We start from the raw sequence: 24,300 nt of genomic DNA, 5'->3' as shown, positions 1-24,300 counted from the left end.
TGTCCTTCTTTCTCTTTGATCTCTTCTCTCTTTCCTCTATTCAGTTTTTCAAAGTTGCAGGCAATGGGACTCCTACCACTTCTCTCACGGAGCCGTTTCATGGCTCAGTAGTCTACTGGAAAGGAATAAGAGGCACAGGAGAGACGGAATGCTCCTGCATTCCTCTTGGAGCAGCGACTGACGTATCTGCCTGTGTCATTTATGACACTGCCAGCCAGAACGGATGTTTTCAAAACACCTACTACTTTCTCCAGGCTTGAAACACAATATCCGTGATTGCAGGAAGAGCAGCAAAGGCAAAAGATTTTTTAGGACTTAGCAGCTACTTAAAGAAACATTAAATGCATATTGATGTAAGAGATGCCTCAGGGCAGGAGTGGGGAAGGAACCTTTGAGTTAAGTAAGTTTGTCCACTCCTGGAAAGCAGTGCCAAGAGGGGAATTTTCTCTTTTTCTGTTTTTGGTATTTATTTGGACACAGCACTGTTATGCCACAGCTCCATGACCTTACCATCCATCAGAAAGCCGCTGCATCTGAATGGAGAATAAGCCTTTTGGGTTGTGCCAAAGCATACCTGTGCCTCCTGATTCTCATAGCACAGGAGCCCTGTTGATGCCCATAGCCTTCCAGATATCAGAGAAGCCACTACAGCATGGTATCACAGCCAGGATCCTATTTATTCAGCTTGCTTATCCTCACCGTTGCATTATGATCAGAGAACACACCTCCAGCCGTTACGAAAACATGGGATACGAGCCATGGCTGTAGTGGTTCAGCTGATTCCTGGACAGATCAGGAAGCAAAGATGGACATATGGTGCACCAAGAATTCAGCTACTTGCATTGCCTTTTCATTAACCATTGGGAGTCACAGTTGGGCAAAGGATGTAGACAATTCCTGTGGGTGGGAGGAAATGAGAAAGATTTTTAAGAACTTCTTAAGATGACATTGATGAACAAAATGCTGTCTCCACTCAGACTGGCACATGAATGCTTGCTGATCAAGTGTTCAGAACTACTGGTTTCGTGGGCTTGCGGTGACCCAAGTCTGCATTCTTCAACCCATATCCTGAGCTCAGGGAAACTCATGCATTTGAGTTCTGGGATGAAAGGAAACAGCTCATGTAGTATTATACTTCTGTCTGTGGCCCTGAAAAAACATAACTTTTTCAGGCCTTCTTTTAGTTGTATTTTCTTATAGAAAAAAAAAATCGCGAAAAAGCATAAACCCTAGCGATTTTTTTTCTGCCTGGATAAATGGTCCCTTGCTTTTATTGGTTTCTGTCTCCTTTTAAAACCAGTATTTGCCCAGCTTTATAGCTAACTTTTCCTGGAGCTCTAGTATGTTGCTATTTTCTTTTGGTTTTTGCTTGTATCCACTGTGCTACTTAAAATTCTACACCACACTCCTGAAACCAGTCTCGATTTCCCAACCCAAGATACTCACTCGCCTCCTAAAACCAGCCTTTCCTTTTCCTCGGCTTTCTTATTTCCCCACATATTTTCTCACCTTGTTCCACCCACTCCTGGGGACAAACAGGCAACTCAAAGCTAACTATGTCGTTCATGCAAGCAGCCTCTCTAAAGGCATTCCAGATTTTTCACATTTGTCTATGCAGCACATGTTCCCAGAGCCACCAGTCTGCAATTCCACACCCTGTGGACCCAAAGACAGGCCTGAAATGAGGCAGCCCAGCCTCTTTTTCACCCCCAAAATACATGCATTGAGGGACATTTAAAAGGACCAGATGGGCAAGCTTTGTGGGAGACAGGGTGGACTTTCAGTCTGGCAGATCATTGCGTGTCATTCCTTCGTTACATTTCAGCTTTCATCTTGCAACCTGACAGACTGGGGTGGAAGGAAAAGTAACGTCTGGAGAAGACAAGACAGGTCACTGTTGAACCCCTAAGGCTGGAGCCACAATTACTGTCCACAGTTTGCAGCCCTGACATGCGATTGCCGTCTGTACCATGCACCAAAATAGCACCTTCACCTCCAAGAAAGCATCATTTCAGTGACACCCTTGGGTGACTGAATTGATGCTAACAATTTTAATTTTTAGGGAGCAGGATGTAGCTGGGACAGGGAAGACCCCATGGCCTCTTCACAGCAATGCTCAGACCAGTGTTCCTCCCAGCTCCCTTTCACAAGCCCCTTGAGAAAACTGCAGATGGAAGAGGCTGGATGGTGGGAACGTCTGCCTGGACATGCTGGGGATTAAGCCTGCCTTGCCCCCGGGCTGGGCAAGACCTGTCGGTGTTCCCAGGCAGCAGGGATACTTCTCTCCTCACAGTAGAGGCAGAGCAATGATAAGTATCTCTCCTGGAAATGGAGAAGGAGCATGAACTCATTTCTCTTTGCCTCCAAAGAGTCCCCACACTCAGATTTATGGCACTCAGTGAGGTTTTCCCCCCCAAACTTGCTCTTCCTTATCCCTTCACACACATTGGGGTAGTGGCAGGGCCATCCCAGAGCCCCTCTTCCCATAGGGAAGAGCACCATCACCCGTGCTGATGGGCAGCTCAGCTTCTGGTCCAGGGAAGGTGCTTCTGGAAATGAGGTCTCAGGATGCTCACCAGGAACTCAGCATGGCTGCTTTAGCTCTTCCCCTCCAAAATCGTCATGCCAAAAAGGAATGTAGCAGTTTCCATCATGTCTTCGAACACAAAACATCCTCCTCCTCCCCCCAACAAACCTCCATCCAGCACCAACAGGCCAAGGGGCATAAAGCAGTAGCAGCAGCTGGGGAGACGTCATGCCACAGAACTGCAGCTTATCCTGCTCTTCTGAGCAATTGTTCACAATTAACTTTGACAAAAGGACCTTTTTCTGAGGCAGTCACTGCACTTGGTGGAGATAACAGTAAAGCAGTCAGACAGCCTGAACCTTGGTCTCAGCCACTTCACATCTTCTGGGGAACCATCTCCTTGCCTCTCATAGACCACTTATTCCTAACCACGTGGCACCGAGGCTCAGTGTCATGCTCAGCTCCTGAGCTCACCTTGCTGTCGCGACCATACAAAAAGGTGGCAAAAGGGAGAGGGTGGTGGTGCTGGGGAGGAGGGGAAGGAGGAAAGAAGGAAGGAAAGGAGGATGTAGCTGCTGTGCAGAATGGTGACAGGGGAATCTCATTGACTATGGGAACACAGTGTCTGTAGGTGATTTGATAGTGTAAAGGCCTGTGACATTGGTAAAAAGAAAAATGAGAGCAAGGCGGGGGGGGAGGGGGGGGTGAACAAAATAGTGGCCTTGCACAATCCGGCGCAGTGCCTGGGAGCCACAAGAGCAAGAAGCCATTTGGGGTGAGGGACAGACAGCCCCACAGAAGGGTTTTCTTTTAAAGACTCCAGGCAATTAAGAGCCATTGCTCGTTCTCCCCTTGTACAGAATCTCTAGGTCTTTTAGCCAAAGCAGCCTGCATACAAAGGGAGCCAGGACAGGGCTAGCAACCTTTCAACCAATCTTTTTCACTTCTGAAGGTGGACCTAAGTAGGCAGATGAGGAAAACTAGGTGTTCCCTCCCAAAGGAACAAGATCCTGCTATTGAGAGGTGGCATGGTACGCTGTTCCTGTGTGCAGACTCCTGGCATTGGTCCACACACTTGTCCCTGACCATGCCATCTTTGGTGTCCATGCTGTGAGCTGCTGGTGCCTCTTCAGTGGCAGTCCGTCCAGCCTCCATTGGCACAAGTTTGTCCCATTAGTCCCGATCCCTCTAACATGCAGAGGAAGGTTACATCTTTACTCCCACATGGTTACTCCCATCATCTCCCACCCGAAGCTTGCACTGCTCTTTACATAAGCACAGAATAAACCCACGGCCACTGCTGCCACCACAAACCTCCTTGTAGCAGTGTCCCCTGTCCCTCTTTGAAACCATAAGCCAGGTCATGCCAGAGCCGTGGGTGGGAGGTAGAGATTGGCAAGAGACAAGGGGAATGAGGCAAGGATGCAAAATCTTCCCTTTCAGTAGCCTGCCATAACCGGAGTTACCTATCTCCCCTTGCATCTTGGCCACGAACACTACTCTGGCCATGGAGAAGGAGCCAAGATCCCTTCTCGGTCTCCTCTTCCCCCGTCTGCATTCCCTTCCAGGCAAGCGCCACATCTGAGCAGGCTATTTTTGTGCTGGCAGTTGTTGCCTTCTCAAAATTGCCTTGACAATGCCTGTGGCGCCCGCTCCCTGCCTCCTGAGAGCAGCTACCAAGCTGAGGTTCCCCCTCATCCTCCATTAGTCACACAAAAAAAAAGACTCAGAAAGGTTTTGTATTCTCAGCCCAGTCCGGACAGACGGGATTCAGCGTCTGACTCAGCCTTTCCCCAGGGCGGGATTATTTTCTGCTCAAGGGAGTTGGGCTATAGGGAGGATGCTTCTGTCTCTCCCTCGCCATCCCCACCACCCCCTGTCACTGCCTGTCAGGCCTTTATCCTCATTGAGATGCAAGGCTGGCCGCTGTGGCCATCCGCTGAGCCGTCTGCTCGTGAAGGCACCTTCCCCTCCTTCCCCCCCTTCTCCCGGGGCTGCCTGTGGAGCTATTCTTCAGCCTCTGCATTTCACAACAGCTCAAAGGCAGATGCATCAATCCTTTCAGGGGATGGGGACGTGAGGAGAATGGCAAGGGGGCTGCAGGCAGGTGTTGGTAGGTTCCCAGCCATCTCGAAAGCCTTGTCCCCCTCCCTGTCCCCTGCTGGCTTGTGCCTGAGGCTTGGGCTAAGGCATGGCGCAGGGATGGGGAAGGGAAGAGGATGGGGAGGAAGAGTGCTGGGATGTGCCAATGCCACAGGCATGCCCAGCCGGGATGCAGGCAAACTCCCAGCTGTCCGCACGCTGCAGCCTTTCCCCCATGAGGGGAGCAGGGATCCGACCCTGCCTGCTGCGGGTTTACGCCAGAGACCAGTTTGGCCCTGGTGTGGACAGCTGAGGGAGGGGGAACAGCCCCATGGCCGCTAGAAAACGTGAAGGGTAGGGAGAAAAAGGAGGGGTGCGGATGGAAGGTTGTTCCGCCCTCAGTCGCCTGCGCTGGGTGCCCTGGATGAGCTGCACTCCTGTCTCGCACACTGACATGGGTTGGGGATGATTCAGGAACGGGTCTCCAGGACCCCACCTCAACTCCCTCGTGCAGCCGCCTCGGTCCCGCTGCTCTCCCAGCCCTGGCAGCAGCTGGCATGGGGCAGGAGGGAGGCCTGGGTCCAGCCTGCTCACCATCTGCGGGAGGACGGCTGGTTCCCGGCGTGTGTTTTACCCGTAGGTGCCACAATCCTTTGACTGTGTGTTCGAAAGCCTTGAGTCTATACATTTAAGAATCAGCAAATTAGAAAAATTGTCCTGAAATATTGGAGGGAGGAAAAAGGCAGGAAGGCAGAGAGGGATGGGGAAGGACTTAGGAGGGAGGGAAGGGGTTGGTAAAAGAGAGTTCATCCAGGGTCACTGCCCTGGCTTTGCGCCCATCACCTGCGGGCTGGGAAGGAGGGAGGGAGGCAAGGACGAAAGGGAGGACTGATTTCACACATTCAGTGCATATCATACAACCAGGGCAAGGCTGTCCTCCTGGGGCTCCTACCTGGGGTGGCATCGCTGCCATAGCCAGTCTAGAGCCCTGCCCAGCAGCCCGAACCATACTCACAGCAGCGTTACAATTCACTGCTTCATTGCTCGGGGAAAGATACCTTCTCCTTTCTTTCCTTTTTTTTTTTTTAATTATATATATATTTTAAGTACTTTTTTCTCTCTTTTTTGTTTCTTTTTTTTTTTTAAAGTCTTATAATTTTCTGTAACAGCAGCTTCTTTCTGTATTGGTGTGGAATTTATATATAGAGAGATATCTATAAATATATATAAGCCAAACTGCCTTACAGGTTGTTGTTTTGTGGGATTTCTTGTTGGTTTGCTTTTTGTTTTGTTTTTTTTCAGTGTTGTATGTGTAGCAGGCACTTGAGTTTATATGAAGATGTTTGCTTGGGAGCTGAGGGGCAAAGGACTTGGGAGGGGGAGAGGGAAGGAAGGACGGAAGGAAGGAGCAGGGACTTTTGACAAGTGGCCACTGCTAGCCAAGGATGTCCAGGTAGATTGGTGTGGCCTTGCCCAGAGCATGAAGGATCTTGTAGATCTCCTTGATGTTGAGCCGTTGCTGAGGTTCTCTCTGCCAGCAGCCCAACATGATGTCGTAAACCTCCTTGGGGCAGACTCGAGGCCTTTCCAAAACTCGGCCTTGGGTAATGCACTCAATGACCTGAAAGAAAGAAAGAAAAGAGACATCAAACACCAGCTGGGCAGTTCCTGGAGGATCTCCCGTCCCAGGTACTTCTTGGCTGACGTGGTACCATTTAGTGAATGGGAGTGCTGAGAAGCCAAGGGGTCTGCAGATCCTCAGCAGTCACCTGTTTGTGTGGTGTTAATGATAATTTTACAATGAAAAATTTGTCTCCAGCTGCAGTCTTGCAGTTCCCAAAGAGCTTCCCTATTTGACACCTAACTACCTCCATGCACTCTCCAAAGAAGTTGTCACAGGCAAATGAAATGAAGTTTTAATTTATGATGTCAGTTTTTCCTGCTAATTGAAGAAGGAAAAAAAAAGCCTTAAAATCCCCAAACTAAAGTAATATTTTGCACAGCTGAAATGGTATTTTTCTTCCCTGAAAATCAAGAGTCCTTTTCATCGCAAAGCCCGGGAGAGTTCTACAAGGGAGAGTGCAGAGCATCTTTCCCTACCTCCACCTCCAAGGGCAGATTTGCCTCATTTTGACATAGAAAAGCAGCTGAAAGAATGAAATTTCATCTCGTCACATCTGTGATGGAGAGAAAAAATTTGCAGTGCTAACACTCTGTTCTGGGTCAGGTCGGTGCTGCTAATGAGAGAAATGTGAGCTCTCGGACAGCATTAGTCTCTTCAGAGGGATGCCATTGGAAAGGACTCCCTTAAGTGTCTGTGTTTTGCTCACTGGAGGGAGGGATGCAAAGGAAAGGGGGGTTATGATTTGTCAGAGAGCTGCTGTTACCATCTGGCCTCCCTGGTTGGAGTTGATGAGTCCCAGCATTGCAGTGTGTGAGTGACCTGCCACGCTCTGCAGATAAACACAGATCCCAAGCAGTGTGTTGAGGGAAGCCACCCAGTAAGGGGTGTTTGGAATGTATCATTTATGAATAGTAATGGGCCTGTCACACAGCTCAACAGATTCTTGTCGCTTTGCCGTTTGCATATAAATACAGAGGGGAGAGATTAGGACCTGCTGAAAGCGAGGTGAGGAAGATGCAGCATGCAGAGAAGCCTGCATCGCCATAAAGCTGCTGGCAGCGGTACCTGTGGGAGGAGGTGAGTTATGGTTTCTGACAGGACATCCTGGACATGCACAGGAGCCCTGTGTCGGGCCCTTTCTCTCCAGGACAAAGGAAGGGCATAGACATAAGTTAATAGACTGGCTGAGGCTTTCAGATGAGGTGGTGCCCTGCCTCATCCCCCTTCTCAGGCAAGGTGCTCTTCCAGCCTTGAACAAACCTGCTAAAAATGCTCCAGGGGTATGAGGCCATGCAGACGCCACAGGAGGGAGCGAGCATCTCAGCCTTGCTAATGCCCACACCCAACAAGAGCAGTGCTTGGCCGGCCTGGTGATTGCTCACACTCCAGTCCTGGCAGCCGGGAGGTTGGCACAGACTCAGTTAACCTGCCCCTCCACAGGGCTCTGCAGCTGCGGCCAGGCTGCCGCTGAGGCTTGCTCTGATGCCTCACCATCCCGGAGCTGGTGGAGGTGTCAGTCCCCTGCAACCACCCAGGTTCGTTCTGGCCATCTCTCCACGAATTGTGAAAAATGAGGCAGATGAGAGCTAATGGGGCTCCCTCCCACCAGGATAGTGTGGTCTGGGGCAGGAGTCCTCCGCTCTCGGAAAGAAGTGGATACAGCAATAGGAAAGGGAAGGACAAGATTTTTCCTGGGATGGCAGAAAAGCCAGTACAGCTGTATTTTAACCAGCTCTCCTCCCTCAAGATTAGAGGTGACTATTCTCAGTCCTACTGCTCTGCAAAGGAAACTGAGGCAGAAAGCATGGGGGTAGCTGAGCCTGTCACCAGCATGCCTGTCACCCGTGTACAAGCTACATGTGCTCATTTGCGTGTGTTTGTATTTACCCTCCCAGGGAAATGCAAGAGCAGCTCATTAAATAGCGTGACAAATAACTTCTGTTGCTGCCTATTCCATTGTTTGTGTCTCTAAAATGTTTGCGTGTGCTACTTTGGGATATACAGTCAGGCCCCATTGAGCACACGAATGGGCAAGTATTAGAGCTGTAAAGCAACACCTTGGATTTGCCATCTCTGCAACTCACTTAATTAAGGGATCTGTATCCAGAAAGCAGAAAATGCACATTTCTCATTACAAAAGGTGAAATTTCTGAAATCCATTAGATACACAGTAGGATAAAAAGGTGCAAGGTTCCCACACACTGCTATGTCAATGCATCTTGTTCCTTTTCTACAATACCCCCTGCTACTCTGAGCAAAAATCTTCAAATGCATTTCTGCTGATGTGCCTCAAACCTCAGCTCTGACACTCTGCTAATCCCAGCCAGCCTTCCCTCAACATTTTTACAGCACAGCCCTATACTGATGGGCTGCAACTTTTGGTATTCAAAGAAATAATAAGGACGAACCAGCTCCTTGGGTCCCACCCTCAATGAACTGGGGCAAACCATATTAGATATCCCTATGGGAAAAAGCCCCACAGAAATGTGCCATGTGCTATATAACTGGCTTCAAACACTTTCTCACAAACTGAAGACTGCAGTAAGAGCCTCAGCTATAAGGTCAGGAGAAAGGGAGCAGAGGAAATGCGGGGCATAACAATAATCTGGACCCCAACAGTAATTTGGGTATCCCCAGTTCTGGTAGCACCCCAAGAGTTTATCATCAGATGTGGTGTGTCAGGAACTTAGAAGGGAGAGACTAAGTATGACCCAGTACATGGCTTTGACAGAGCCCTTTGATTCCTGCATGCCTCAGTTTCCCCAGCTCTTAAACGGAGATAATGATACTTCTCCCATGGTGAAGCGTTTTATCTCTGTGCCTGAAAAAGGACATAGTGAGGAACAATTGAGGGTGCCAAGGAGGGGACCATCTGTGTACAAACTGCTTTGCAAGCAATCTGGAAAGGAGAGATGGTAAAAAGTAGTTTCCAGCTGAGGTGTCTCAGCACTTTTGTACCTCTGTGTTTGAGAGCTGAAACCAGGGCTGCTTCCCATACGTGAAGATCTCCCAGAGGATCACCCCGAAGCTCCAGACATCACTCTCTGTTGTGAACTTCCTGTACATGATGCTCTCCGGAGGCATCCAGCGGATAGGCAGCATGGTGTGTCCTCCAACCTGGGTGAGGACAAAGGCACAAGGAAATCTGACTGATGAGAGCCCTGAGGAAGCGGTCAGCCCAGGTGTGACATGGACAAACTCAGGGCCTCCCTGTGAGCTACATCAATGAGGAGCTTTTAAAAAAAGCTGGGCTGGCTACTGCCTCACTGACCGCCCATGGGCTTACCCGCCAATCCCACCTGCTTAACGTGATGGATAGGGAGTGAAGTGTATCAAGATAAATGATGTCCTCTCCTCCCAAAACGGGCTTGTAAAGAAATCAAATGACAAAATGCCAAGAGATACTCCAACCCTACAGTCTGATGAACCAGGAGGCAAGGCAAGAGACAGTGTTCAGCAAAGTATTGCATTGAGTTTTGCAGGGCCTCAGTGGTCTGAGGCACCCACCAGAAATTCAGCATGAGGTTGGTCCCTCATCGGTAAGATTTTCTAAAAGCCATGCGCAGGCATCTGCACATCACCTAATTGCATGAAAGATTTTGTGCTCATAAAACTGTGCTACAGGCCTTTTCAAAGAGTGCTTTGAATATGTAAATGACTGCAGGACCGCACTGCAAAAAGGCGGTCTGTTTGTAAAGAACAGGCTCTTACAGGCAGGGCTATGCCCAGCATTTAATCGAGGCAGGAAAGCCAGTCCCTTTGGAGAGTTCAGAAATGGAAGAGCCTGTGGGTGAAGTCCCGTTGGGGTATGCCAAGCCAGGGAAAGGCATTTTCTCGTTCAGGGTCTACCTTTCTCTAGGGCACATGAATCCAGCAGGTATACAGCAGGCTTGCAGGATACATGCAAACAGTTTGAAAGCAGATGGGTATACCTTCGGATTCACTAGAGATTTCTAAACAAGTGTCTCTGAGCAGGACAAGTTTTTCTCTGTTCTGTCCTTCTACATAAGAAGCACCATCTGTGGGGAAATAGCTAATTGATAAGACCAGCCGGTGCTGGAAGCAGTATGGCTGCAAGTCTCCAGCACTCGTTTCTCCTGAGGGTAAAGTGTCAGAGGTTTTAGTGGTGATGAGAAAGAGTGCTTTTTTGGTACTGCTTGGAAGACTGCTTGTCTCATTATGGACACCAAAAAAGCAAGTGCTAATAACTCTGTAGCACTGCAACTGAATCAAACAGGCAGAAATCTCTCTGGTCCTCTGATGGATCAGGCGAGAAGGTATCTGGTATCTAGGTTTCCAGTGTATGTGTGGCTATTCAAAATAATGAGATTGTTGCGCTTACTTGGATGAAAATGTTTCCCATACAAACAAAAGCTCTCCTCCGAGCTGCCAGTTTTCCCAAGCTGCCACAGGTTTCTTTGCCTGATTAAAGCAGAACTAGCGTGGGGAAGGGCCAGTACAGAGACATGCTGCAGTGCTTGGAAGCAAGAGGGACAGCGCTGGGGAGATGTGTTGGAATAGGGTGTGAAATGGGTATGATGCTTAGCAGGCTTTCTGCATGGAGGGTGTTGAGTCCGACTTCTCTGGGGTTTGACAGAATTTGGACCTGGGCTTGCAGCATTGTACTCAGAGGTCTGCAGACCAGCCCTTTTTCTAACTCTGAAACAGCCTCTTCCTACAAGAAAGAGAAGGGATTTTAAAGGTCTCAGGGACATCTTTCTTTCCTAAGCGCAGAGGTGCCCAGAACTGTGATGCCTGAAGATAAAAAGCTCATTGCAGCTCTACACCTCCTATTTAGAAATGGCTTGGCTGTCGTGTTCTCAGCTTGCTGCTCTGAACTCCCAAGAATGTTCTCCCGTAATGGAAATGGAAATACGCTTTTCTTTGTTTGTTCCTTTGAAACCCTGCCTGTAATTTTAGCTCTTCCCTGCATTCCCAGCTCTTACAAGTTGCTTTCCCTTCTTGTGAAGGACTCTGAGGAAATGTTATTGACAGAACAGGGCATACATCAAACTTGATTGTTGCAAAAACTGTTTTGTGCTAATGCTTATTTTGTTCTCCTTTAAGTAGCACTAACTCTTCAGTTTTCCAGCAGTCTCAAAATGATTACTTATTGCAAAGCTCTCTACATTTGCAATATCCTGAATCTTGCAGGATCATTTGAGATTACAGGTAGTACAACATATTGAGCACACCTGACTCCCTTTTGTACAGGTCTCACAGCAGTTCAGAATCTATGAACCAGGTCCTCAGCTTGTTAACGAAAACCTGTATGTTCTATAACAAGCTTACACAAACTGTATTACAGCAGTTTTGCTTGAATGAGCAGGCCCTGATTTACACCACTTGAGAATCTGGACCTGAAAGCAGAACAGAGAAACCAGTAGTCCCATCTCAGTTCTAATAAGATAAAATAAAGTCAAGGTCTTTGGTTTCCTCTAGTCACATCCTGGTGCAGGACTGCCAGTCAAGTGACATACACAGTCAATCGTTGTCCCAGGAATGTGACAACACAGTCTTGGCTTAGCTCATATGGTAGAGTCCAGGGACTGCCAAAGCATTCCTCTCAGCCCTGTATGTCATGTGAGACATATCTTTTACTAAAAATTAATCCAGTAATAATTAATAATCAAGCTAATTTTGGAGGGGAAAAAGCCCAAGCAACACCCAGAAATGTGTGGATCCCAAAATATGGCTCAGCTATGCTGACAGATAAAGAGGTATACTTTGCAGAGGTATTCTTTGCATCTCAAACAAAGTGCCACATTTCTGAGAGGAAATGTTAAGTTTTGCACTTACTAACCAGCTATAAGCAGAACAGGCATCAATTAAACTGTACCATAAAACCACTCCAATGCCTAGCTTAGCACATAAGGCTGACTATTACATTTTAAAACATCACCTTTGACTATCCCATGCTGCTCCCCTTGCAGACCGATTAGGATTAAAATTCCCATTTAACAGATGAGAAAACAGATGCAGGGAGGCAGGGAAAGGCCCTGCCCTGAATCTGTATAGTAAGTGAACACTAAGTTGAGTCTTCCTGGTCTGCAGTCCGCCGTACCCTGTTATTTGCTGATGTAGCAAAATTATTTAGAGCTGAGCACAGAGGGATTATGCTACTGATGCCACAGGAAGCAGAGTGTGTCCAGGGTGACAGAAATCCTTTGCATAACATGTAGTGTTACACCAGCGTAGACTTGCACATGATTCCAACAGCTCATACTTATTTTACAGCACCAGCAGTTGCCTAAAGTTTAAAAGCAAAATGATGTTATTAAATCAGGCTAAAAGAAAAAGGATCTTGTTTTTTTCTTTTGCAAAGCCAGTCTTCCTGGCATGTCCTTGGCTCTGGAAAGAATCATTATTGTGTCTTTAGAGAGAACCTGAAAGTTTGCGTCAGTCAAGCCCCTGTTTGCTCAGAGCTGGGCCTGGCAGGTTTCAGAAATAAGTGACCATGCAAGACTGATGCTTGTCAGGAGCATGCTCCTTCTGAGTCTTTTCTAAAACAAACATGTCATCTTCCCACCCCACCTTCCTCCATTCCCCTTGGGAGCCAGGGATGGGGAGCCCAGACATCACGCAGGTTCATCTTCTAAAGGCCCCTAAGGGTGATACATCCTCAAACAGTGGCATTGCAACATCTCCCCTGGAGACACTCCACAACCTGGAAGAGGGATTTGCTTTCAAGCAAATAAGGCAAGTAAATCCTCTTCTGTTCCTCCCTTTAAATCCTATGATGCTGCCAAGCTTGCCCTTTCTCCTTGTTATTTTAATGCTTCATGGACCTGCAGACTGGCCTCTTTATCCCATTGCCGTAGCTGTCTAGCTTTGCTTGACATTTTTAGCTCTCTAACTTTTTCTTCCTAGATCAAGTCCCCATGCCCACATTGACATGTTATTCCCACTGCTTCGCTCTTTCAGTTTGCAGTACTATCCTGGTAATAACTAGAGCAATCAGTGCATATCCTCTGACCAGCCACAGTTTCGTTCTTCTGCCTCCATTTCAAGATCACAGTATCACCTACTCATTTCCATCGCTTTCTAATGGATACTCCAAGTGCATGACCTGGTCTACAGCCACATGTTTCCGTTACTCCAGGGCACCTGGCCCCTGCTCTGAAGCCTCATTACACATCCAAGCCCGTAGACTTGCAAGATAACCAGCCACTCCCTTTGAGCAGCTTATTGCTGTATTAGATATGAACCTCGGGGAGCTGGGGGAGGCTCATGAAAGGCCAGCATTAATGGCCATTAGGGAGAGAGATAATTACTTAATGCTAGTACAGCACTTTGACGATGTAAAGCTATATAAGTAAGTGCTATGTACAAGTAGCATTATAAGGCTCAAGGTTTGTCTGTTACCAAGGAAAGTTGATGTCAGGGGAAAAATTATCCTTGTCCCAGTTTTCTGAATGACATCCAGCTGATTAGGAAGGGAAAAGATGACACGTTGACCCCAACAAGTTCAACAGTACAGCAGCAGGTAGTGGAGCAGCAATGTTGAGCAATATAACCACAGTTTGGGCCACTAACAGAGATACCATGGAAATCAAAAACAGAGTAGGGCTGAAAAACCCTCATGAGAACTTTGGACTGGTGGGAATCCAGATCCTAACATGTTAAAGGCAGCTTTTGGTGGGCAGACCTGTTTTCCCCCTCCCAGCTCACATACTAGCTCCAAGGCTGTAGCCCAAAGTAGCATTCAGAGGGGAGCTACTGAGCCATCCCCTCTGTGCTCACAGCTGAAGGTTGCTTCACAGATCTCATCTAAGAACTGAATTTGGTCTCTGGCATACTCTAAGGCTGTATTTTATTTTCCTTTTTGTGCAGTTTCCTTCCCAACTTTGAAATAAAATAAAAAATAAATCAGTGCTTTTGTTTTCCTTGGTCATTTGACATTTGCTTTCCAAGGTCATTTGACAGCTTTCTTCCTGTTCCTGGCATACTTCAGGGAGGCTCTGCTCCTGCTCCTGCCTTGGAAAAGTCACAAGAACCACTGTAGGTGTCTTCATATGGTGCAGCATTATTTGAACTTCACTTTTATGTGCAGGAAGCTGAGATATTTGAGTTTGTACAGAATCATGTAGTAGTAGTGGAGACCTTGGCACTGTTCCTCTCCAGGAAAATCCACTCCACACTCAATCCACACGACCTAGTGATAAGACACACTTTCTCTGATTGCTGTCTCTGTTCCTGCTGCTGTAGGTAGGGATGACCTGGGATCTTCTTTAATTGCAGACCTGGCTGTCATCCCAGGCTGGGCTGCACCAGAACATATGTCCTTTAGACCTCAGCTCTAGGAGCTGGATGATCCCTGGAAGATACTTAGCTCTGAACCTTCCCCCAGCAGCCAGATGTATGTCCCCATCAGGACACATTAATTCCTGCTGTGGGCAGGATGTGTTATTCAGCAGTTCTGGACAGCCTTGTATGACTAAGAGCCACAGGTGGTTGGGTCACCCAAGAGAACACAAGGACAAAAAAAAAGCAATGCAAGCAAGAAGCAGGAAAAGCTTCTCTGTTTGGCTAAGTTGAGCTCCTGGAGAAAAACAAACAACAAACGAAACTGCTGTAGATCACGCCTTTGTGAGCTGAAGTCTGTCAGATCAGGTTTGGGCATGTGAAGGTTGCTTCTCAGGGGCAAGGCAAAGGTCAGTGCATGCTCATGGCTGGGTCTCCAGGAGCAGACACTCTTTTCCCTGACTTCAGTGCTGGATCCAGACATTTCTCTATCAATCAGATGTACCAGTGTTTTACTTCTGTGAATCCTGACAGATTCCTGGGAACCTTTTGCAAACCAGAGGGATTAACTCTGACATGCCAGACAGAGCTGAGCTTTGCTGAACATTAGTCGTCCGGCACTTTATAGTTTTAACTGTCACCTTACTAGGCTCTTATGTACCCAAGTAGTTTACATCAGAGGTAGCTGAATTTAAGTGCAAGTTGTGACTGGATGTGATTCCCAGGTACTTTATCTGTAATTTCTTTTCAGTTTATCCAGAAAGAAGGGTGCTAGCTATATCTGAGACTGCACCATTGCAAGAATCACTCTGGCCTCGAAAAAATCCCAAGGTATTCTCCTGACTGAAGGGCATCATGCATTATGGCCGTACCAGCCCCCAGGCTGAGCCTTTTCGGAGTAAGTAATTCAAAAGCCATCGCTGCACTCTTAACATAGCCCTGTCCTTGCCTTCAGGTCTTGTGCCTTTGCCGTCCCTGCTGTCATAGCCAGTCCTGAACATGAGCTTAAAAACAGTCAAGAAAAACCAGAAAGCTTCCACAAAACATTTTGACTCACTTGACTTGTGTCCTCGCTGTGCAGCACTCCACATGTGTCTACTCCACTTTCTGGGAATGGCAGATCTGATCGTCTCCTAATCCTCACTCTCTGCACCTAACCATCTCCTCCGCTGCAGACGCTGGCAGTGCCGCAGCGTGGTCCTTGCTGCTCCCCTGCATGCCAGTGCCAGAAAACATCTCACAGCAATTTGCAAGGGCTCACAGAGGGTTTTTGGAGATTTGCAGAATGCACAAAGCAACCTGTAGCTGGTTTTCCTACTTGCATGCAGCTGTGCTGGGTGTCCCAGCCTTGCCCAAAGCAGGGGACACGCAGGTCGTCTGCTGCCAGAGGGGATGGGGTTGGACTTACCCAGAGAGCGCATGGGGAAAGGAACTAAATGTCCATCATGAGGTGATGTAAGGAGCCAGATGGACTTGCTCAGGAGCAGGAAAGACTGACCAGGCAGGGTTAAACCTGAGAAGGGGGTGAGACCTTCCTTCTGTCAGTAGGACTGTTTGGCAAGGGACTGTTTGTTCCCCCCAGATGCACATACTTTGTTTAAATATGAGTCTAAAAATAAAGCCTGCCATTGACATTGTTTTTCCTTACTTCATTTAACAATCTAGTTGCTTTATGACCTGTAATTCTGAATCACGTTGAATCAAGCGGTGTAATTTGCAAGCAGGGACAGCAGCCTTTCTCCCCCTTCCCCTCATCTCTGCTCCACTGAGTGTGTTTTAATCCCACGGTTTTCAGCATTCCTAATGAGCCATTAACAAGCTGCCAATTACTTATGCAAATGAGGGGGGGCAGACATGGAGGGGTGGCTGTAGCTAGAGGTAAATTCTGCTACCTCAAAACGGCCTGAGATAAATCACTGCTGCTCTAAGAGCTGGCTGTACCCAAGAGTCCTCTCAGTTATATTATCTGCCATCTAAAAATGCCAGAGGTAATGCAGAGGATGGTTAAGAGAAGGGAAACAGAGGAGTAATCGCACATATATTTTTCATTATGTTTGCCAATAATCTATTTGGTGTGCTCCTTACCACGGTTCACCCCTCTCCTTTTCTTCCCAGAACTCAAAGCAGCAGCACCTACTGCTAGGAAAGGGCTGCACAATCAGCCTGCAGAGGAACAAAAGCCAGTTTCTCATTTTCATGTAAGTAAATGCTCCAAAAGTCATGATCTCCAACTCTGGGACATAAACTGTAAGAAACCCCAGCCATGCCTCATTCAGCTGTGGAGACCTGGGAGCAGAGCAGCTGTAGTTTGCAAAGCACCTAGTAAAGAGGTCAGTGAGGCAACCACCAGATCCTAGGAGGTCCTAAACCCCTGTCCTAACAGTTGCTGCTAGACCCTTCCCAGGTGAAGGAGAGCTGACCAGCCTCTTGATCCCCTGGGCCACTTACTGAAAGCTTCTTGTGGCCCAGAATGGCAAGACCCTACACTAGGATCTCAGACAGCGGAGGAAAGTGGTAGCACTGGGGAAGGATTCACTGGTGGGAGACCCAGTGGCTTCCCAGGAGTCCCACTGCTTGGCTGTGGGGTGGCACTGGGCAGCTGTGCAGAGGGGTGCATGCAGATGGTGGCCTCTACAGTCCTCTGCACCACAGCCACAACATGGGCACCACATCTGGGCTGTTCAAAAGCTACCAACTAAGCCAGCTTTCTCCTGGTCACTGCCCAGATAACAGCAGAGGCTGGGAAGGCCACTAAACCTATTGAAACTACAGCCATCAGATAGCATGTCAGGCACCGTATGGATTTACCAATTCGTCTCCACCAGGCTGGAGACCCTCGCACCATACCACACCACACTTTTTTAGGACAGGCCTGCTCAGAGACATGCGATACCCGTGAAACAGCACAGCTGTCGGCTGGTTCCAACTTCAAAGGCGATCCGTAGTCTGCAAAGACTGCATGTGCCAACAGAAATTGTCCATGACTGATCTGCATTATCATTTTGCAGTGAGCTGGTAATACTACAAGAAGTGTTTAACAGCTCAAAAGCTAATCAGATAGAGGCTAAGTTAAACCATCATGATGCAAGAAACGCGTCCATCAGGATTCTGCTCTTTCGGCGATGCAGAGAATGAAAATCAGCTCAGTTTCTGGCTTCAGAAAGTAGGAAGGAGATTTACCCAATAAATCTTAACCTGGTGATATAAAAGCAAACTCTCAAAACGGCCTGAGAAATGCAGCTTAGGAAATAGGACCAATAAAGTACTTGCGTGTGTGATTACTCTATGCTAAAACGCTTTCAGATTGGTATCTCGTAATCTCCCCTTCCATCGTCCCTCTCTCAGTCCTGACAGTGACTCCCCTCTGGGTAACCAATAATGCTCCATCTTCATCTGCAGCCAGAGTCATTCCTGACTGACGACTACACATGATTTAGATAAGGCTCCATTACTTAGCTTCTGGATGCTGGATAATCAGTTCAACTGTCTTGGCATTAATCATAATAATATTCAAAATTCATTAGGTTATATTGTTTGGAAATCTACTTCTTGTTAATGTCAGATTCACTGAGCATAGGCCTGGCAGCACACAGACAGGTATTTAGAACAATGCAGGGCATGTGAACTCCCTGTAGAAGCAGTCCCTTTTTTTACGTGCAGCTGGACCGTGATCTAACAGCTCCTGACTGGTTTGTCATTTGTGCATCTTGTTAAGCAGCAGTGAAACACGGTGAGCGTGCTGCCTGTTAGTTGATCAAGGGGCATCTATAGAAATCATAGCTGAGTATGGAGTTTTTAAGGGGGAGGGTTAGATGCTCAGATCTCTGCCAACAAATCTTAATAGTATCTTTTGTACCTAAAAACTGGGCAGGCAACCCAGAGACTTTTATGCGCAATCATGATATGGAGGTACAAAAATTGAAAGTCTTTTTAAAATAGAAATCTGTTCCTTGCTTTCCTGAAAACTTACAGTACTTTTGATTAGAAGATGGGGCCTTAGTGCTTTACCAAGATGAAAAACTTTCAGCAATAAAATAGCTGGATGGTTCCTTCTATCCAGTTTCCTGTAGGCCAGTTGAGGACAGTTCCCAATGGTGTGCTTCCTAATGGTTTATTTGGCCTGTTAAAGCATTTTGGGTGATGGTCCTTTCCTTCAGGTATGAGTTCTCACTCTCTAGTTGAACAGTGGTTTCTCAGCAGGGAAACACCACAGAAATATAGAACAGCTTCAGAAGATGAATACACTTTCTCTCCTAATGAAGGCAGTGCAGGCACAGATGGCATCTCAGACAAACACGTTGCAAGCCCTGTTAAAATAAAGAGCTCATCATCGGAGGCTGCAGTGTCACACCTACTAATGATGTGATTAAACTCATTAGTGCCAGTGGGAAAGCTGTGCCAGCTCTGGCACTGCTGAATGGAGAGCTGCATTTCATGGCAGAAGCAAACCCCGACCCCCCCGCCGCCCATAAGTTAGGCCACTGTAGAGACACTTTGAATATATGATGCTAACGGCTAAACTTCCTGAGACCTAAAATAGGGGAGGTTGTCCTGGACATGCCCTTCTCATGCCTTCCTGAAACATCCCTGTCAAAAGGTGGTGTGGCATGCAGAGAAGAGGCTGCAGGTGGTGACAACAGCCTAAGAGGGACAGGCACCGGAGAAGAGAGCGACTGCACCCCTCTGAGATCATCTGCGATGGGGGAGCAACAGCAGCACCGGGAAGCGGCAGAACTAAAACCAGCTGTAGCCAGAATGGTGGCATGTGCAGAAGGTGAGGCTGGGCTTTGGCTGCAGGATTCTGCCGGAAAACAAGCTAAATTTGAAAATTGGAAGGAATCAAGCATTGCATCCTCTTCTGCTCCATTTTTCCACCTGAGACTTCCTGCGCATCGAAGTTCCCTCCATTCTTTATCAAGTTTTCTGGATGCCCTTGAGTAGGACAGAGTTGCTGGAGTCCCATGCATTTTAACCGCTGTGTTAAAATTCTTCCTCCCTACTTTATTTAGCCAGGAGCTTAAATAAATAAGCAAACCCACAAACACAGGAACCTGGTTCCCAGATGCCGTTAGAGCCCTCCAGCAGTAAGTGGCCATCACAGATATCACTAGTTGCCTTCTGCTCCCCTTCCTGCAGCCAGCCAGACGCTCCACCCCAGTGAGCCCCACCGGGACCATTTCACAAACCCAGCACCCGGTAGGACACATCTGACTGTTTTTGCCATAATATGGAACTGCTTCTAGATGGTCAGCTCTCCAAACTGGTTGAGTTTTCCTAAAGGAGTCTCTAGCCACGAGCGCTCCATTAGGGTTAGCCACAAAAGGAAGGATGGAAGGAGAAAGTGAGTCTAAAGAAACCGCTAATGTTCTGCAGTGTCTGATAGGATGAATGACCCCTGCAGACATATGCTGAGCAGACAAGACAGTCCTCATTTATGCCATTGCTGGAGCATTTACTTCAAGGAGAAATGTGACTACAAATGCTGGGCTTAAAGCCTTGGCTGGTTTCACTGCCTCTGGATAAGCTGCTCTAGTCCAAGAGCACGAGGTATGTATACGCAGAATGCACAGGCAATGACACACATGTCTCCATATGAAACAGCTTTACGACCTGAAGAGTAGAGCTGAAAAAAAAACCCTGTTCAATTTCATTCTGCCCTTTTCCCTTTGTGAGAGAGGGCCCTTAAAGTATTTGCTAAGGTATTGATGGGTGCCAATCCATACATCCCAGTGGGCAACCCACAGCCTCCCTCAGGAAAGCACAAGAAAATCTTGCCTACATGATGGAAATTTCCTGCTTGCCACACTGTTTTTCCCCAGCCTCATCCTCACCACATTATCCCTGTGCTAACTTCTATATACTTCTCTCAATGTTTTTTAACCTTCAAGCTCACAACTTTGTAAATATTTGCAATCAGGTAGCACATCTCCCAGCTCTGGTCATTCTTTAGACAAACTATTTACATACAGCTCTTTCAATCCTCAGCAATCAATTGCTTCACACTGTCTTTGTTTCTGCTGCACCTCTCCAGAAGCTGTCAACCTTATGGGTACTCTTTGTGGGGCTGAGTCAGGGACATGTGGCTGTGTAATAAAAGATATTTAAAATAATGATTGTTGTAGAGGCACACACTTTGCTTTTTGACTTGGGTTCTTTACAAGGATGGCTTCAGAAGAGCATTTGTTTCACTGGCACACTAAAAGCCACGAGCTTGCTGGGCAGCTGCCATCCCACAAGGGACTGTGCTTGGTTCGAAGAGGACAGGCTTTATAAAGACAAAATGCAACGTGGCCTGGGGCGGGCACAATCTCACTTTACAGCGATACTTGCTGTATATTGATCAGAACCGGCTCGGTGCTTTATTAGCCACCCGAAAGGTGCAACGAGCTGCTACTGGAATTTGTGCTTGATAATCAAAGGCATTTGTCATTCTTCAAAATGCTCCGTGAGTAGGTTTTTGATTTGGGTGCACGTGAAAAATGGAGGATAGCAATCCGGAGCAAGAGGCAGGGAGGCAGCAGGCACAGGTGGGGTGTCCTGCTGCCCAGCCCTCGTCCTGACCCACAGGGCATCCCTGCTGCGGCATCCTACATAGCCCCGTGGACACCATCCCACAGGGCAGGACCCAGCAGCCATGCAGCTCTGTGGCTTAGCAGAGGAGTCCACCACTGGCAAAGCTCTCCCTGATGAAGCTTGAAGAGCAGCGGCCGTTGCTGCCATTCAGCCCCCAGCCGCCTTGCACACATAGCCCCCTCCAAGCCCTCCTCTCTGTTTTGGCTTTCCCGCATTTCCTAGACAAACTGCTCTGGTTTTTTTTCCTCCCTCTCACTGACAGGTACAGGTGGCCTTGCTGCCCTCTCATTGCACCTCCCTCAGCTTGAATTTTAAACCATTTAACAGCTTTAAATGCACCTAATGAGGTTTCAGTCTGCACTTTGCTGCCATCCCTCTGCTTCTCTGACACCGGGAAGAAGAGTGGTTTGGAAACCTATCGCGGATTTCCCTGTGTTGGAGGTCTAATTACATGGTAACTGGTGACCTTGTAAGTACAGGGTAATCTGCTGTGTAATACCAGGGTAAATTATCCCAGTACTTCTGTCTTTTCCACTGCAGCCTTCTGCAGACACAGAAATACAGCCGGTTAAATGGTAATTAATCTTTGAACCATCTGACACTTGCTGGTGTAACCAGCAGGAGCCCATTGGCTTTGCACAGGGCAAGGGACCAGCTCCACGGCTCTGGGAGTGTCTGGTGTCACCTGGCCAAAGCAGGGGCCACTTTGTCACCCAGACTCTCTGGGTGGCGGGTGCCTGGGCCAATGTGCACGGGCCGCTTTCTCAGGGCTGGATGTGGCTGTCTCCTACCTGCCCTGTGTTAGGCATTGTGCTTTCAGAGGGACTCATCCAGAGTCATCTGCAGGAGGAAGAGGGCACCGGGGGGGATGTGGATACCCGAGGCGAACGGGCACCCACCTTGTCTGCATTAGCAGGATGGGGCCAGAGGATCAGAGCAGCTCATCCGTAATAGGGATGAGCCGTCTGGAGCACTTTCTTACCCTCCTCGCAAGGGAGGTGCATGGGAACAGCACCAACGCTTTCCTCTGAAACCATCCACACCAGCCAGGCACGGACCCAGGCATTCACCCCACAAAACTCCAGGAAAACCAGCCGAGAGCTCCGCTTTCTCCCTCCCTGCTGTGAGATGCACTTCTTTCCCTCCCATGCTAACAGCCTGTCGCCCCGGGGCTGGGGGCTGCCTGTCTGACCTCTGGCACCTTTATGGCAATGAAATATATTTGCACACATTTTAGACCTGCTGACATCATTCCCTCTGGAGAGCTTCGGGTTTTTATAGTAACCACAGTAATGATTTTCAGATTATAGACTAATAAAATATTTTAATTTGTTAGGAACATTAAGGTGGGCACTGTAAGATTCTTATGACATTTAAATAGTGCTTAAAAAAAAGGGGGGGGGGGGGAGAGGGAGGGCGTTCTGAGTGCATTTCTTTTCCAAACAGGAGCACTGAAATAGAAAGTCAAAATCCCACATGCTGGTACCAAGATCAGCTCTGACACCTCCCCTCCGTGCCTGTTTCACTTGAATACCTGCCAAGTTAAATAAGCAAACATGGGATTTCAGCATCCTAGTTGCAAACCTGTTTTGTCAAGTGAGCCCTCCTCCTTAGTCACTCTGGCTGATTATGCTGCGCGGCACTGACCTGATCTAAGCGTGTATGACTCCGTGTGCCATTCCCCTCTATGGGCTGGGTCACAACTAATGGGTGCTGCAATGGGTAGCACAGCAGTTTTGCACCTTTGCCTACACTCATGTATTTCTTTCCCCCCCCCCTCATTCATTGCACACTCTGATTCACTAACTGGACAAGACTGTAAAGCAAGCAAGTCATGGGTCTAGAGCATCCCATCGTTTCCATGGCATGCAACATACACTGTGTGCCACCAGGCAGACTGTTGCACCAGCCCCTTTCCTCTGGCTGGGTAGCAAATGCACAGTTTGGAGTGAATAAGACGGCACTGAATAAAGCAGGGGCATTTTGAAGGAGGAAAGTTGCCCTTGCAGCTCTATGGGTTGATATGGCTGATAGCTCTGTTCTTTGTTTTCTAACCTGTAAAATGTGGCAACTCACTGATTTCTCAAAGATGCTGTGCAGGTAATGGCTTGTACAATAAAGTAATAAATGGCATGGAAAAGCCTGCCAAGAAAGGAAAAAATAGTCAAATGTTTAGCTCGGGGTTAGTTATACCTGGCAAAAGAAACAGAGGGTTACACAATGAATATTATGGAGAAGAATAGCAAAGTTCCTTCATTCTATGAGTACTTTTGCCTTGTACCTCAACTGGATCATGTAAGATTAACAGCAGGTGATTATGTAAAGTCTGTACTACAAGGCAGAGGCAAGTGTGAGCTCGGGCCTCTCCATTATCATTACCTGACCTTGCACATTCCCTTTTGCAATCTCAGCATTTTTTTGTGGATAGGATTTCTGGATGGTTATTTTAAGAAAACTGTGTTAAATTTCTTGCTTCTGTGCCAGGTACCTGCTGTTTAACAAACGGACCATGACTAAGCATAGACTGGAAATTAGAAGCATCTACGAGTTAAAGCAATGAGATTCTGGGACTGTCTTCCCTTAGGAGCACATTTAATAGTGGTGCTTGATTATGAAAAATATAAATCTGATGTGATTGATGCAACAGGGGATAAGATTTGATGATCCAGGGAATCCCTTCCAGCCCTCACTACTCCTAATGAATTTATTTTTTAAGGGGGAGAGATGCAGTACTCTACTGATGACAAACAACGGCAAAGCATGTAGATACCTGCTGATGGTTAGTGGGTCTCCATCCCCAGATTTAATCACTTCCCATCCCCAAGAAGGTAGAGCAGGTCTCTCTCCTGGTTCTGCCCATCCCGAACATATCAAGCAGAGGTGGGCACAAGGATCCTACCTGCTTCCCTCTTTGCATTTTCCAACTACTGAGGACTTCCAAAATTCACTCTCCTTGAGCCAGTACCACAAATGTCTCAGCTCACAGGTTCCCTGTGTATTTCTAAGGTACTTACCTGTGTCCCAATACCATAAAGACTGTGGCCCTTGCAATCATTTTTTTTCATGTGAATCTCCTCGGTAAGGATGAGCAGGGATCGCCTTTTAACAACAAGAAACTGAGGCACAGAAGGACTAACTGAATTTCCTATGGCGGCAGAGGACATCAGTAGCATGGAAGGGACCTGCAGTCCAGTCCAAGGCTGGGATCTCACTGCTGGACTCTTCTTCTCCATGCACCTAACTAGGCTCT

The 24,300-nt window shown here is 47.7% G+C and overlaps 1 protein-coding gene across 4 annotated transcripts in view; it reads right to left on the bottom strand.

The window, feature by feature from the left end:
- Positions 1–6,044: 6,044 nt before the first annotated feature.
- NTRK3 (neurotrophic receptor tyrosine kinase 3) overlaps positions 6,045–24,300 on the bottom strand; it is a 215,799-nt gene continuing 197,543 nt past the window's right edge. For all 4 annotated transcript variants that reach the window (XM_059823721.1, XM_059823720.1, XM_059823722.1 and 1 more), the window contains 2 exons: positions 9,192–9,350; positions 6,045–6,230 (listed from right to left, as the gene is read on the bottom strand). In XM_059823721.1, the coding sequence (XP_059679704.1) occupies positions 6,045–6,230; positions 9,192–9,350 (345 nt within the window). The remainder of the gene's footprint in view (positions 6,231–9,191; positions 9,351–24,300) is intronic.

Source organism: Gavia stellata, chromosome 13 (genome assembly GCF_030936135.1).
Source record: "Gavia stellata isolate bGavSte3 chromosome 13, bGavSte3.hap2, whole genome shotgun sequence".
NCBI lineage: Eukaryota > Metazoa > Chordata > Aves > Gaviiformes > Gaviidae > Gavia > Gavia stellata.
The sequence above is the reverse complement of the archived record's forward strand: the minus strand, read 5'-3'. Positions and strand labels throughout refer to the sequence as shown.